General features: G+C 43.3%; 1 protein-coding gene across 1 annotated transcript in view; it reads right to left on the bottom strand.

Moving 5' to 3' along the window:
- TFAP2D (transcription factor AP-2 delta (activating enhancer binding protein 2 delta)) overlaps positions 1-11,790 on the bottom strand; it is a 58,041-nt gene extending 46,251 nt beyond the window's left edge. Inside the window, exons 1-3 of the mRNA XM_004673562.1 lie at positions 11,245-11,790; positions 9,735-10,232; positions 6,277-6,337 (exon numbers count right to left, since the gene is read on the bottom strand). Coding sequence (XP_004673619.1) covers positions 6,277-6,337; positions 9,735-10,232; positions 11,245-11,283 — 598 coding nt within the window. The 5' untranslated portion in view covers positions 11,284-11,790. The remainder of the gene's footprint in view (positions 1-6,276; positions 6,338-9,734; positions 10,233-11,244) is intronic.
- Positions 11,791-16,987: the final 5,197 nt, after the last annotated feature.

Raw genomic sequence — 16,987 nt, 5'->3', positions numbered from 1 at the left:
AATAGGTCAGTGTTCTGTGTTTAGAAAGAAGATTCGGAAGTATTGGGGTTTCTTCAAGGGGATCCAGACTATGCATGCAATGATGAGATTTCAAAGAAGCAATGTCATAAGTCAACTATGTGAAGTCATCAGCAATATTAATCCCCAGTGTTAGTAGTTAAAGATTCTCATGGGACCTGTGCCGTACTGAAATTATGCCTGCCCTTACTGAAATTATGCAATATTTGTTCTATATCTAGCATGCCAGTTAGGGGTGTCTCTGTGGCCATTATAGGGTACTCATGCAGAAGTCTTACAGAATATATTTCTTTCCCATTTATAATGCACAGACAATACTTCAAGGAGGTCACTATTTTTAAAATGAAATTTGGAACCAAGGTTTAGTTTCAGTGATACTGAAAACTCAAATGGGTAGCTATAGTGACAGCATAAGAAATCAGGGATTATCTTCTTAAGGTCACTTGCCTAGGACAGGACTATCAAATCGAGTAATTGTGCTAGAGGTACAGGAAATAGTCAGCCAAAAACTTAAGGTATGGGGAAGAAAACCAGATACAAAAAAACATAGAAGCAGAACCCTCAGTTCCCAGAATTGTTTGATCCCCTGCTGCTGAAAGAATCCCAAGTTTGGGGCTGTGAACTTCTTGTGTCTGACACAGTGTCCACAAGCAGAGTGGGGATGGGGGTTCGGGGGAGATGGGAGGATTGGAAAGAGTAGAGACTGCAAGTGAGAGTTTGACCAACTAGAGACTCATGGGCCTTTAGAGTAACACTAGGTCTCAATCTGTCCATCTGAAAAATGGGGATGCTCACACTCACTTCTACTTATCTTTCCAACTTGTGAAGAAACGCAAGGAGAAATGGATGCACTCGTGCTCTGCAACTTGATTAAAAGTCACCCAAACTCACCGTTGTGTAGCGCAACTGCAACGTGGCAAAGAGAGAACTGCATAGCACAAAATCCCGCCACCTTTTGCGCTGTACCCTGATTCACAAGCCAAGTGCCAGTCCCTAGCCGCACTTTTTCCTCTTCTCATCCCAGGCAATTAGGGCAGAGGTTCTGCGGCTCCCATACTCCCCCAAATCTGCCTCTAAGCCACGTGGCTCCTTTGGGTGCCTCCCGCCTTTACGACTGAAGCGAGGCCCCGCGCGCTCTCCAGGTGCGATCGATACTTCCTAGAGGGCTTCCGGGCGCGGGACTCGCGCGCACAGCCTCTCCAAAGCCGTAGCGCCGCCCCGCCCGCCGCCGCTTCGGTGTTGACATAATTAGACCAAATCTTGAGAGCAAAATAAATGTTCTGTTCGCCTTACAGCCAAACAGATGTTTACAATTCAAATGAAAGAAATACAAACGGCAGGATTTTTTTCCCCCACTTCTTCATCTCCAGTGATCCCTCTTTTTTTCCTGACACATTAAAAATGTGTAAGCGATTACAGGAGTTTCCTGTCCCTGTATGTTCTGTAGTTTACTTCCTTAGGAAGTATGCATGTAAACTGGGTGGGGGATGGATTATTCACCTCTGGTTCCTCTCCAGACTCTCGCAATTCCCAGCCTCAACCGCCTTCCCACAACTCCACATTTAATCCTTTCCTCTCTTGGCAGGAGATATTAATTGTTATGTAATGAAAGCGATAAGGACACAAATGCAATCAATCAGTCCTCAGATGATGTGATAACATCAAATTGTGCTTTAGGACAGGGCTAAGAGAGATCCCATTCCAGGTGAAACTGGATTACCAGCTCTGAAAAATCTCCTTCCCAAGCAGATTCCAGGCAGAACAAAAGAAAAGGATCTCTGCACTGGGAGACCCTCTAGTTTAATGTGGTTGTGGAGATGTAATGATGTGTGGGTGAGGGGAGTTATACCCTAATTTCTCAACAAGGAAGTATTTTTTAAAGCAAGAAAGAAATTAGAGTGAAAGCAGTATGCTTCAGGAAAATAACTTTTAGATCCTTTTTTTACGAGAATATTAGACTTCAGGTAAAAGAGATTGACTTCAGAATCTGCAGAATGTATATTTTCACTAAAGAGGCAAAGCAATCTCCAGTTGTATTTCTGACTGTTTTCATGGGTGAGCCAAAGAGATGGGTTTCGGTGTTCCCGTGACTGGGGAAAAAAAAATTCTGGAGCTCTGACCAAAGAAGAGAAACAAGTCCTATCCTAACCTTCCCCCACCTCACTTTTCCAGGGAGCTGCAAAATAACCAAAGACTCACTCTCATCGAGTTCTAAGATTCGGCCCTCCAGAAAACTGAAAAGGTCTGAAGAGAACATCCTTCTGAGGATGTGGGCAGATTGCTGGCTGCAGAAAGGGATGAGCGATCAGGTCCACCCACCAGTTATTGGCAGAATGGGTGATTGAAGCTAAGCTCTGTTTCACAAAAACAATTTTTTAAATTAAAAAAAAAATCATATCTGACAATGTTAGTATCACAGCGTCAATGAGTCGGCCTTGGCATGCCAGTCACCTCGACGCGATCTGACAAACTCCAGTTCTCTTAAAATGCGCAGAGTTCAGATCATATTAATTCCCCAAAAATGTTTTGATTCAAAGTAGTTTGTATTTTGTGTAGCCACGGGCAATCCGGAAAGCGCTCCTGCCTGCCAGTGGCCGGGTCCGCTCCCTCTCCGCGTGGCCCAGAGGCTATGGCGGTATTTAAGCTTCTGAAATTAGCCTGGGGCTGAAAGGCAGAGTGATCACAAAGCTGAACAAGGGCGCTACCCCTCTCCACTTTCTTCATTTTTTTTTCTTTCTTCCCTTTTTTTTTCCCCGAGTTTGCCATCCCCAATTCGCCAAAAAAAAAAAAAAGAAAGAAAAATTAGGGTCAAGTGTCACTTCCCACCAAAATATGGAAAATCTGGGTCTTATCTCACCTCCATCCTGTGTAAAAGTCTCAGCCCCATACCTAAGTGAACTCCTACCCCCGCAACTGTAATCTGGATCCATTCTTTGTCAACTTCATCATCACCATCGTCTTCGTCATCAACATTGTTCTTCTGCTATTAAATTCTCAGAGTGAGAAATGAAAGGGACTTGCGTCTGACAAAAGGCCGGGGGGCCTTGAGGGAGCCTCAGAAGATTGTTGGGGAAAAAGAAGAGTGGGTTTTCCTTTCTTTTTTAATGATTAAAAACACAGACAACTCCTGTAAATAGAAGTCTCATTTCTTCAAGAGATGCCTTTTGAAACCCAGTATCTGAATATTCAACGAAGGCAAAGCTCCACTCTGTACGTACAACATTAATATGATCTCTGCAGAATTTGCTACTCAGAAATATTAACATATCAAAGCCCACGCCGGAGGCGAGAGAAGCTATCGATACGAGAGCACAGGGTAAAGTAAAGATTATTGGTTCTGATGGCTGGAGTGGAGGAGCTGCGGGCAAAATCGCGCACACCATTAACCGAGAGTGAGCGCGCGGGGAGCTGCACCTCCGAGGCGGTGGCAAATATTTTATCTAGGTGGTAATTACCTCACCACTGCCTCCTCTTCCGTGCTTCCTTGCTATAGGACCTTCATTAAAGGCAAAAACAATGTAACTGCCACTTACCGAAGTGAATCAGAAAAATATTTTGTTCTTTGCAAATAGAAGTGACCAACTTTAAAGATTTGAAACCAACCCTCTTCCCTCCCCCCTACCCCCCAACCCAATATAGAAGATTGCAACTGGTACAGGCTCTTCCTGGAGAACTCCTGTAGGGTATTTAGGAATCTACCTTTCTTCTAGAACATTCAAGGGTCTTGAGAAGTGAAATCTATTTCTTTTTTTTCACAGTAAATTCTAGAAATTATTAGAAATGTGATTTTAACTAGGAACCTAGCAAGAGAGGGAACGTGGCTAATAGTTGTGTTTTTCAAATCATGTTTCATGTGGAGAGCATGGATTAGAAGAGAAACAGACATATGACCCAACAAACCCAGATCAGCATGTCTCATCTGGCCCCCTTTCCACTAAGCTATTACAAAATGGCGATAAGAAAAAGCACTTGAGTTAACCTCCTCCCTATTTTTGAAAAACAAAGCTGACTTGACCTACTGATATAAGTGGGGTCCTTTGCATGACCATGACAGAAGACAGAAGGGACTATTTTTTAGCATTTTTTAAGATACAAGGAGTCCTTACATGAGGGTCCGCAAATGTGCACCACATTTTAATAAAATACATCCTTGCTATTCTTAAACTCTGAAAATTGTCGTGAACCATCGATCATTTCAGAGTAAGCAGACACAGGCACACCCTAGTCTCCTGGGCTCAGCTAAGTTAATTGGCTTTTTTTCTAAAACTCGTGGAAATAGAATACATTCAGCAGTTAAATTCTGAATTCCTTCGCGAGTGGGGTGGTGTGATGTGGAAAGGGATAGAGGATTAGGTTTTAATCAAACAATAAAAACAAACCCCAAGTTACCCCCCCCTTGTTTTTCCGAGTTATACCATTCTCCTAACAGATCAATATTTGGTTTACAATAGAAGATTAAGTGGTGATTTATTTTTAGGAGAGAAAAACTGCCATCGAATTCTACAAGAACAACAAATCATCACCTAAGAAATATAATTTCTCTTTCTCTGATAGAAGAGAACTGCAACTTGCTTCTTACACTTACCCAAGAATATTACCCCTTTTTGGGAGTATGTGGAGAGTGTGCCCCTAAATCTCTTTCTGAAAATTCAACTGATTACATAGTCATCTCCGTAGCCAGTTCCTGCCCTCGGTCAAGAATAATTCTCATGCCCTGTCAGTTATTGTACGATCGGATGCAGTTTCCAAGCATTTGAGAAGGTGATCTTAGATCAAATGCAGAACTAAATGCAAAGAACGCAGTAGCGCGAGCCGGGCTCTGGGAGGAGCCTTCTCTGGGCGCTAATTAGTGGCGCTGTCCTTCAGCACCACCGATATAACCGTGCGCCCTGAGTGCTTGGTTTCACCTTTACTGCGACCGCCTCAAGAAACCCGGATTAGCACGTCTAACTTGACCTGTCTCTCACTGTGTACTTTTAGACCCCTCCCCCGAACAGTAGTATATGTTATTTCAATTTTCAAGAATGTTGAATAACTATTTCTACTTTTCATGAAAATTCCAGTTATCCACCATGACAACAGTTATGTTCCAAAAGGAAGCACTCTGTTTTCTTCACCTTCAGTTTAGGTGAAGATTCACATTGGACATTGGGTTGTAAAGCCTGCAGTTTAAACACGAAAAAATTCTACTTATTTCTACAAATGCATTTATTTATCTGGAAAGGCATAGTCATCTTTCAACAAGCTCTATAAAGGATAGAGAGGGACTGAGAACATTTATTTGGTGCCATCAGAAGTGACTCAATCTTTAGTGGTTCAGTTAGTAAAGACAACTACAGCCCTGGAGCTGGAATTAGTCCTGGTGAAAAGGCCATGTCTTATTAATTCATATGAAGTTAGGATAACAGCTGGTCTCTCTTGCCTTGTGTGTTCCTCGGTTACTCAGCTTGCTAGAAAAATAAGCTTCAGAGGCTCTGAGTACAGTTAAGTGGGGGAAGCCAGCAAAATCTGTACTGCCTTGAGGCCCTGAGAATGTCATAGTTCAAAACCTTTTGTCGAAATGAAACATCTGAGATGCAGCTCCCTTCAGTGTCTGAGCCAAAATCAACAGCTCTCAACTCTTGCCTTTTCCCCACCTTCCAATTCCATGGACAACTCTGGATTCAGATGTTTTCCTCAACAGATGGGAACAAGAAAGCTTTATCTGGTACAGTTAACACCACCTCCTCCTCCCACCCTCCCTCAAAGAAAGAAATGTTCTGGACACTTAGAAAAATAAGGGCAGCTACAATATTGGTGTTTCATTAGGCTTTCCTAAAGCTTCAACTAATCTAGCCTTTCACAGAATCCTTCAAAGCCTCAAGCTAACACCATCACCTCAAACACCCAGGCTTGGCTGGCACATTTAGGACTAAAAGAGATCAGAAATCCTGCTTGAGGATGTGGTGATGGGGGGAGGGTTGTGAGATTTTTTTTTTCTTTCTCTCTTTCTTTATTTGCCTCTAACTTTGATTCTGTCACTATTCCTTGAGGAGCAGCAAATCTTCTATCACAGTCTTCAGGATAGGCTGGGTTCAAACCTCAATGGAGGAAAGGAGACTTTTTAATGTGGATATGCCTGTATGTGACAAGAGTAATGACCAAGAGTAATTATTTTCTTAAGCATCAGACAAGAGATCAGATATTGAAAGCATCACCAGAACTTCAAAACAGAAGTAACAGAGAGAATGTGTTTACATTGAACATATTGTTACTTACCTCTTCTTATCACTCCACCTTGGCCATTGAGAACAAGCCCGCACTGGGCTTCCACAGAGCCCTTAGTAATAGAAAAGGAAATAAAATCACTCAAGTTGATACTAGGAGGTATGAGCACATGAGTTAAATCTTTCAATCTGCCCCATCCTTGAACCATATATTCCCATAACTTCATATAGACATTTAAAAAACCCTGAGCTGGAACAAAATTGATAGTACACATGATATTAAGGCAGAAAAACCACAATTTATAAGTTGTATAAATCTGAAAGTAAGCATTTTTCAATACCATCAAAGCACCTGAGTGACTGTCATCTTAGCATAAGAGAATGAGAAACACTTTGAGTCCCCATTCAGGCACATAACATCTATATGGACAGTTTCCACAGCACTTTCTGCATGGAGCAAATTACGCCAAAGTGCCAAGTCTGACATTGTGGTTTTACTGGAAGCTTAGAGGAACCATTTCACATGGAAGATTCAAGACATCTTACAAGGATTCTGTTTTACCCTAAATGTAAGAGCATCCCATAATGCTACCCAAAAATGGGCCTGGAGGAACACACCTTCAGGGTCAGATCTACTCAATGCAGATCTCCAGACCTCTAATGGAGTGAGGACTCATTTGAGCTTGGAATATGGCAAGGGTTTGCTGATTTTTGATTAAGAAAAATCAAAATTTCTCTTTCTCTGTCTTTTTTCCCCTGAGTTGAAATGTGTTAAAGGCTCATTTTCCTTTACAAACAAACGAGGTATTGGACATGAAAGAGGCCTTGAAGGGTGTTAACCTACCCAACAGCCCGTGAAGAGTTAAGTAAATGCGGAGAGAGTCGGTGCATAATAAAAACCCACTTTACAAAACAACCTTTACAGCCCTGGCTCCCTTTTGCTTCCCCATTTTCACCATATTGAGGCAGGCCTGTAAGACCCCCCTTTTCAACCTACTCACAAGCTCTTTCTTATTTTAAATGTTCTGCCTTAAAGTGATTATCAAATCAATATGAAAAAAAAAAAACTTGGAGACTGAGCATAAATTAAAGCGGTGATGGGAAAAGGTGTGACAGTTTCCTTTGTTGGCCATAGCAAATCTTTTTAGGGGACTCAAAGATGGAACTGAAGCCACAAGACTGTTTGCATCTGTTAGGCAGACTTAGACCGCCCTCCAAACCATTGGACTTTCACTTAAAATTCTGTGCAGGGAAAAGTATATTTACATTTGTTGCATTTGAAATGAGGCATATGCTGATGAATGTTTTAAAAGAAAGAAATAAAAGGAGAGAGACAGGTTTCTCCCACACATACCCTCCCCATTTCTCTTTTTAAAAGTAGCTATGACTTTTTTTCTCTTTCTTTTTCACTCTGCCAACTAAGTTCAAGAGGAATAGAAGAAAATAACTTGCCAGATTTGCTATACACACACACACACACATGTCTAGAGACATAGATGCATAAATATATAGCATACCATCCTCCATTTTTCTAGTGTCTTGGATTATTTGTCTCAGTATGAATATTCCATCAGTATGGGTGATAAAAAGTGATGAGGAAGATAAAAAAAAAACATAGGTTGAAGAAAACATCTCAATATATCTGAAATGTAGAAGGTAAAGGACCTTACAGCTCTCTTAGGGAGAGAACTGCTTTCCCTTCCCTTCTCTGACGCACTGTTAATATGTTTATTTTCTTAGAAGAAATGAATCTTAGTCTCTTCACTTAACAAAGTTTTCCCCCTCATAAGTAAAACATGTTGTTTGGTCAGATGACATTGCATAAATGACCAGTTGAATGGCACTAAGTTGAAAATTGGATAAACTACGGTGTTCTTTTGCACGGGATTCGCTCTTTGTCTGGTGCTTGCAAATGTTCTAATCCCCTCTTTTGAAAAATGCCCGGCTTTGTGCCTAGCACAGAAAAAAAATTTGTACAGATACAAAAAAATCAGCAGCAGACGCGGCTATTAAAAGGAGTAAATAGGTTTTAGTTGAACTAAGCATTGAACGGCAGATTTTCCCCCCCTTGAGACATAAGGGATCCTTGTGAAAAATGTAAAAATACCCTGAGCGTATAAAATTATTTCGTGAATATAAATGTAGAAAGTCAAGGTTTATGGAGCCAAATCTTTTTTCTTATGTGCTGATCTAGTGGCTATGGCTCTTTGTTGGGACAACTAGGGCTTTTACTTTAATTTTAAAATGATCCCTTGCTTAGAGGTAAGTGAGGGGAAAAGATTTTCTGTGCGCAACAAGGGCTCCCTTTTCATTGGGGACACTGTGGAGAAGGTGGCCAGCTTTGTGCAAACTGAAAAAGCAGGGACCCACAGGTAGAGCTGAGCTTCCAACCAAAAGAAGTCACAAATCTCTGTTTTCTGAGTTATTTTTAGCACATTTGTGGGCTTATGTGATTAAAATGTGACTGTGACAACATGTTTACATAATCTTAAATCCTATTATAGGCAAAGATTGTGCAAAAAAAATGCAATAAGAAAGAAAGTAGGAGAGAGATCATCTGGCTGAGTGATGGCTTCCTTTGTATCTGAATTAATTTACTCTTTCCTTTCCTTTTATTCCCTCCCTCTTCTCCTTTCCTCCTTACTATTTCTTGCTCCCACAATCTCTTCATTTTATTCTTTTTAAGGAGTTATGTCTAATGTAAAAATTAATAATCAGGAGAGGAAACGTTAAGTTGTGATTCATTCAAGTAGGTTGCCAGACAGGACACGCCTCAGCAGAGAGAATTCAGCTCGATCCCACAGTCGGGAGAGTGCATGATCAGATTCTTTCATTGTAGATTTTTTTTCTAGATTTTGGTTTGTGATTTTTTACTTCCACAGAAATCTAGTGTATTTAGTGAAACTTTTGCTAAGCTTCAGGGTGCCAACAGTGAAGAAGTAGGGGAATAAACTAGTCCTTAAATCACAGTAAGCTCCCTGCAATCTCAGTCTGGGACAAATGCCTGGGACATATAGTAGACTCAGCCAGTCCCAAACTGAGAGTGCGATTGGTCATCAGCTTATCGGGTCTTATTGTGAGTCCAGTTGGCTCAACCCCAGGATCCTTGATCTCCCCCGTCCCATCCCCTCAGGGACAAAATGTGCATTCACTAAGACTTGTGTGCAGACCAACTGTAAGTGGGACCTCGCCAGTTAGGTGGACTCCGGAGCGTCCAGGTGAAATTGGTCCAATGAGAGGGACAGAATGGCACACGCCTGTTAATTGTTTTTGATAACTTTCCAATAGTAGTGCGCGCGCGCGCGCGCGCGTCCGCGTGTGTGTGTATGTGTGTGTGTGTGTGTGTGTGTGTGTGAGAGAGAGAGAGAGAGAGAGAGACAGAAACAGAGAGAGAAAGACCGAGAGAGAGACACACAGAGAGGCTCACAAGCTCACACAGTGCATTAACGGAGTGGGAGGGGGAGGGAATAGAGGGGAGGGCGCAGACAAATTCGCAGCATGCTTATTTACCTGCAAGTCGTCCGCTCCCGCGGTGGCCAGCCCCAGGCTGGGCCCTGGCAGGAGTCTTTGATCTGGGTGCATTCCATACTGAGAGCCATGGCTCATGAGGGACAGGTCGTGTCGGCGGTAGGCATCGAGGCAGCCCAGCTCCCGCCTCTGCTCGTCCAAGCAGGACGACTTGAGCGCCCGCGCATTGTGCAGGTTAATAAAGTCGGTGGGCTCCCCGTGGTGGATCTGCTGGTAGTACTGTTGCGAGTGGTGGAGCGAGTTCAGAGAGTAGGCGTCGGGAGTGACGGCCGGGTGGCTGTGCTGAAACTCGTAATGGAAGGACTGGTGATGGAGCGGGGTGTACTGGTGGTTAGTGGAGAAGTAGGGGGATGCAAACTCGGTGCCGGTAGTAGAGTAAGTTAAAGGAGAGGAGGAGGAATAGGCGACAGTGGAATTGGCTACGGACTCCAGACAGCCAAGCTGCATCAAACGGTAGCTGTTTGATCCGTCGTGACGTATCTGGAAGGAAGAGGGGGAAAAGGGAGAGCAGAAAAACTTGAGGTTTGTCATTTTGCAACCAAGGCGCCACTCCCCGGAGCCAGGAGCTTTCTCTGGTTTTCCAAGGGGACTGAGAGCGCAGGGTTCGGACCGAGTCTCAGTCCTTGCTCAGCGCCTTCACCAGAAAGCCTTCTGGAGCAGGCGAACTGGGGTTGGGTAGCCTCATCATCACAGGCTAAAGAAGGGGAAAAAAAATCCCCCACCCTATATAGGTGCGGGTGACACCACACACAGACACAGACACACACACACACACACACACGCACGCACACACACACACACAACCCCTGCCCAACTTGAGCTGGGAGCTAGGTGTCTGAAGCCAGGTTTGCGACTGACTCCCGGGCCGCGAGGGGTGGAACTAGGGAGTGCACACGCTCCGAGCGCGGGCCCACGCCAAGCCGTTTTAACCAGATCCCAACCCCAAGATTCCGCGGCTGTCCAATCTGAGATCTTCGGTTAGAGTTGCTCAAAATCATTGTTCACATGCTAAAAAATATCAAGTCTGTACAAATCGTTCAGATTGCTCATTTCCTTAACCGTTTGGGGCAAGGAATATGAACCCCCCTTTCTACTTTACTTTGCTTGAACAAGCCCATTCCAAAAGGGGTGCGTTGTTCCCCACCCCCCTAACCACCTTCTGCCCCCCCCCCAGTCTCTTTACTTTGCCTTTCTAGTATCTTTCTTCCCTCTCTATCTCTTTCTCTTCACCCCCTCCTTCCATTCTTTATTATTAGGATTATGTTTTCCCCCTCATTATGGCAAATGTTTCTTAACGTGGCGGAGAGTTGTCCCTTCCTGGCGACAGATGTCATAACGAACTTTCTCCCCTTTCCTTCCTTAACTTCCCCCGAAAGCCAGATTATAATTAAATGTAACGGTCCAATATAGATTAGAGACAGGAGAAGCTGCCGCCACCGCCGCCGCTGCCACACATACGCGCGCTCAAAAAAAAAAAAAAAAGTAATAATACCTCGGCATCGTGGACTAGTCCCGGAAAGGTAGTTGACATGTTGGGTTTCTCCGAAAGCTTACGATGCAATTTCCCCCTCCAAAAAAAGAATCGGGAAAAAATCCAAACTTCTCGTATTTTCCAATTTTTTTAAGGAAAAAAAGGTTCTATAGATAGAGATCTAAATTGTAATGGTTTTGCCCGGATCAGATAGCTCCTTGCCTCGTACCCACTTAAAAACCTGTAGGAACAAAATTTTCCCTCTGCACAAAAGCAGCTCCCTGGAACAGATTTTGTACTTGCTGAGTATTTCTTTGGCTGATGTCGTAGGTCCCTTGGTAATATAGAAGTTTTGAAAATTAAGCATCAGCACTGAGAACTGGGAGGACAATAGGCAGAAGAGATTTATCCCAGGAGACAAGGAATAAATATTGTATCTTCGCCTAATAAGGAACTGGAGGTTCTTTCAACATTTTTATCCATTTTTTCCAACCTTTATCATGCTTTTCTATACCGACTGAGATGGGTACTCTTCTCTGCAGAGAGCTTTTGCACACATTTTATTGTGACGATAAAGATCTAATCCCATATGTGTATATTAGAGACAAATATATATTAATTAAATCTTCCTTTTACACGCGTAAGTGTTCATTCCTATTGGTTCCACTCCCTGGATGCTTTTTCCAACAAGCACCCAAATCAATTTCACCTAGATTGGGGTGTCTGCCTTTGCCCAAGTGGAAACAATACTCCTCTTGCCATATTTACATCGAATTTGGGTTCTTTTCCCTTTTTTGAAAGGCTGCACCCCGTGATAGCTTACACTTTTAGCAGCTTTTTAAAATAAATAACCATGATGGACAGTCCCAAGTTGCCATCATAAAGAAAGGGTGTAACTGGTAATATATTTAAGAAAAATACAAGAGAATATAGACAAGTGACAAGATCCTACATTTAGGTAAAACGTCTTCCACTCCCCAGCCCAACCCATTTTACCTCTCTTTTGTGTTATTTCATCCCTTCAGAAATTGTGCTGGATGGAGGTGGAGGGGGTAGACCCTTCAGCAGAGACACTAGTCATTTGAGCACCATCACCCCAAAATAACCCTTGCCTGTTTGAAAGTAATAGTTTACAAAGACAGGCGAGAAAGGAGGCAGCGCACACCTATTTCTATCTCTTTGGTGGATTTTGCACTTTCAAACAGTACTTGAGCCTTACTTTGTTCAAAATTTGGCTTTCCATAATCAGTGTTCTAGTGTCTGACGCGGGTGGTGGTGACTACATGCTGGCAATACTGAGTCTCTGCATTGTCCCCTTTCCATCTTCTCTGTCTCCTCAGAACTAGCTGGCCCCACAGACTCTTCTCAGAGATAGAAAGGGTAATTTAGTCTTAATTGCCATTTCATTTGGTTAGCTTTTAAGTGTTTAAGCTGAGAAGGTGTCTTAATAATAAGCCGCAGGCAAACAGGCATGTGGCTTTTTTTTTTTTTAGGTCGGGGGTTTGGGAGGGTTTATTAGGATCTGCTCATGCAGGCTAACTGGGGCTGTCACTCAGCACTCTTTGCTTTATATAAATGGACAAAGGCACATGACAAGAATTGAAATGCACTGTCTGAAATGGAGATCTGTGATGCTTCAGCCCAGTACAAGGGTCATCGGCCAAAACTTGCTTCCTTTTTCAAGGTGTGCATGTGTCCTCCCATCCCCCCACTCCTGCCCTAATTTTTGAAATTTCATATTTTGTTCTAATGAAGTCAGGAGACTGAGACCCCAGTGAAGACGAAAAGGAAAAATGCCAACTTGATCTTTAAATAGGAGAATGCCAACCTGATCTTTAAAGATGAGTGTCTTTGGTACTGAGGGACTGAATCCCAAAATGATTACTGCAGAATCTTTTGTTTGCCAGGATTTTGTGAGGCCTCTGTATTTTACTCACAGGTGAAATAAATAACTCTAAATGGGTGTTTGTCTCTTGAACTTGACACTAGCAACCTATGCTCCTGACAAGGTACAATCCTCTCCCTTCCCCAGAAGAATGTGATAGAACCGAAGAAATTTGTTTTGGGAATGACCAGACAGTTTTCTCCCCCAAATGGATGATGTTGGTTTCCAGTTGATGAAGCTCAAATGGCAAGGGATGGCTTCTTCTTAGGCAAGCTACAACCCCTTCCCTAGTACCCCACTGTTAGATACAACTTCATTGAAGGTGAAGAGACCCTTTTTTCTTCAACTTAGGTCAGTACAACCAAAACCTTCTCTCTTGGGAATACCAGAAGCTCAGGATGTCCTGGCTGCCTGCTTCAGCTGTCCCAGAGAGTTTGGAGTTAGTGTTTGTCCCTGTCTGGGAGATGGTCCACATGTGGCACCTTCTCACCCAACTAGACACCCTAAGAGCTGAGTCCTTCTAAAGAATGACCTTAATTTGTCTCCTCACAATGAATACTTGGGGACATCACCAGAAGAACTGGCCATTCCATTCCATTCCACTCCCTACCTATGCCCCATCTTCCCTCATGACTTCAAGCTACCCAGACAAAAGACATCCAGGACTGTGCTGCTTGAACCCCCATGGAATTAGAAGAAACTAAAGATCATGCAGGATAAGAAAGGGGGAGAAAAAAACAAAGCTTGAATTTGTATTTGAAGGAGATGAAGTGGGAAGGTAAAGTGTGTTTCAATTTAACAATCTATTTCACTAGGGAGCCACTTTGGGAAGCTCTTCTCTTACCCCACAGTGTCCCAGCTTCCCACACCAGTATCTAAACTATAGGGAAATTCCACTTGGCTAAATGCTTCCCCTTGCCTCATCCCAACTTAAAAAAAAATATATGAAAAGCTGTTTGTCCTTGAAAGAGAAGTTGGGGAAATCATCTGTGCCATATGCACATACTGGTCAGCACTCCCTTCCATCTGTTCTGGGGTTGCTCAGCACGCCCCTTTTCTAAAGAAACTCATCAAGACAGGTGTGTGTTGTGCTTGGTGTCTGTGTGTATGTGTGTGCATGCACAGGATTTGTGTTTCTGTCAGACAGTCCTCCCACCGTCTCCCCTTCCTATCCAATTAATAGTCTTGAGCAATTAATAAGTGCCATCCTGCTTGACCCAAAGGCTGGGCTTTTCAGAAAAGCTAATTCCTCTTTCTTTGCTTTGCCCTTTCCCAGAGAGTGATTGGCCACACATTCTCTCCTGGCAGCTAATTGAATTAACTGGCCAAGGCAAGTTGGAGATACAGTGACAATTGCCTGGGGCTCCCTCCCTTGGGAACCCAGTGGTGAGTATTCCAGCCTGAGCGCAAGGCCAGGAGGGTTCCCAATAGCTTGAGATAACTCATACAATCACCAGAGAAATCCCACATGCTGGAGAAGGTCTTCATTAGCACCCAGAGCTTCTGTTCTTCCTTCTGAGTCCATGCTCCACAGTCCAGGAGGGAATGTTCTACCATAGTCACTCCAGAGAAATCTTTATATGTACACACACACTTAATGTTGCATTAGAATACAGAGATAATGAAAAGGGTTTCTGAATTGTTTCCTATAGCTCAGATGCTAGTGTGGGAAACTCAGGTCCCTTCCTGAGCTTCTAGACTTGTCTAATAAAAGTCACCCTAGTTTTTATCCAATACCAATCATCTACATTTAAAAGGTTTGTTATCAACTGCATGAGTTGAGTTTTATGGAAAATTATCAGTGAACAAACACCTGTGCCTAGCTGTATTACATGTATATGTTTCGTCCTCCTTCTCCTACCTGCTTATTTTTCTTCCTATTCCCACTTGGGATTTCTTTGCTCCCTCCAAATTCATTTTGTATTTTCTACTGCCTGAATAAAGTTTCCACAAAATAGCCTACACCCCACAAAGTGGAGTTGTCAATGATTGTAATTATTTTGGTATTTCAATGCAAACAATTTCTTTTTATATATTCACACCCATTAATCAACCATATATTTTTCTTTCTTGATCCCTCCCTTCCTCTTTAGAGGAACTTAGAGGTGAGATTTAATCCATGAAATTTTGAGAGTCCATAAATGGAATTCTACTGCAGTGGGGTGTGCATGAATTCACACAATAGAACAAAATTTTCATGGACAAAAACCCCTGACTTTGGAAGGATACTTATACAGAATAGTGGAGGACTGAAGATCCAATATAATAAACAAATGTTCTGTCCACAAAACAAGAGGTGTATTGGATACAAATGTTGATACCTCTCTTATCTCCTCCAATCTTTTTTTCCCTCTACTCCTTACTTAGGACCAGAGAGAAAGCAGAGAAGCCTCCAGAGAATCCAAAGAAAGCCAGGACAACCTGCCCCACCAGTATAGTATTCTGCATCTACCTGCCTTCAGTCACCCCTCCACCTCTTTGTGAGCCCCCTGCCTTTTGAGTACCTCTACCCAGTATAGGCAGTCTGGGGTCTCCAAGAGCTCAGTCTGGGTTCTCCAAGAACCAATTAGAGATTTTTAGTAATTTAGGATTTTAATGACCTAGAAAGTTCTGGTGTGCTTGTCTAATCCTCCCCTCCCCCCACCACCCCTATTGCTACTATGGGGGTTGACTAGGTGGGTGGGTAAGGGCAATTCCTGGTTCATTTGTTTGTTTGTTTGTTTTCTTCAGTAGGTGAGGTGAAGCAAGAAGAGTGCTTCAAATACCCACATTTTGGACAGCAGCCAGGGATCTAAATCTTGACCCAGTTACAAGGACTAGGATATTTGGAGACAGGGTTTGGCAGCTGAATAATCGCACACAGGCACTTTCGGTCAGAAACCACAAACTGAGAATGAATAGCCTAAGCTGATGCCTACCCTGGATGTCTTTCCTTGCCTTTCCAGTGAAGATTTGATAACTCTGCTATCTCCTTTCCGTATTCCATTTCCCACTCTCGTTCCACCTTCAACAGCAGAAGGGCCACTTTGCATAAAACGTTACCTAATTGCAAAGGAGAAAAGGCAGACCATCTTTAAAAAGAGCTTTGGGATATTTAGGGGAAATTAACATTTCTGACAGACTCTCCAGTCATTTCAGTTTAAGGGATGTCATTGATTTTTTAAACTCCTTTTTCTTTCTCTTCTTCTATTTTTTTTTTTTTTTTAAATCTCCTCCAGCACGACCCTACCCCGCCCTCTGGGCTGTTTGTCAAAAGCCTAATGCGGATCTGTATTCCGCCTTAGCCTTGCCGCCGACAGGCAACACGGATTCCATAATCGTACAGAGAAAATGCATTTGCAAGCAATTAAAAAGCCTTGCGAACGTATTAGTAGAAAATTAAATAGAAGAACTCTTTCGTCTGAAGTCTTCTCTTTGATAACAGTGGAACTTGATGCTGAGGCCCTCATCTGAGCGGGCAGATTCCTAGCCCTTCTGTCTCTTAACAGCTGCTGAGTTGGAAGCAGGCAGGGTGCCGACTCGCCCACCCTTCCGGGCAGCCTGGCGCTAGCGGGGCCTTCGGGCGAGTCCTCTCCGAGGGTGCTCACCTCCTGGTAGCTGGGCCTGTAGAGGAGGGCAGGGCGCCCTGTGGGACTCTTAGCTGGCTGTGCACTCTGAGGCTAGAAGCGGGCCTCTCGGGTTAAGGCCTTGCTCCCCCTTGGGAAACTTGCCCCTTTCAGTCAAGAAAATGTGTGAGTTCGGAAAGGCTGTGCTCGGTCTTCTCTCTCTAACCTTGGAGCACACTAGGGGGTTTTGATAGTGCGCCAGGCGGCATTCGGGTCTGAACTGGGATAGCAGCGAGCGTTTGTTCCAGCACTTCTTCAAGTATTGACACATTTG

This window comes from Condylura cristata, unplaced genomic scaffold, assembly GCF_000260355.1.
Source record: "Condylura cristata isolate star-nosed mole 26May11 unplaced genomic scaffold, ConCri1.0 scaffold00001, whole genome shotgun sequence".
Taxonomy (NCBI): domain Eukaryota; kingdom Metazoa; phylum Chordata; class Mammalia; order Eulipotyphla; family Talpidae; genus Condylura; species Condylura cristata.
This window is presented reverse-complemented; position numbering and strand designations above follow the sequence as displayed.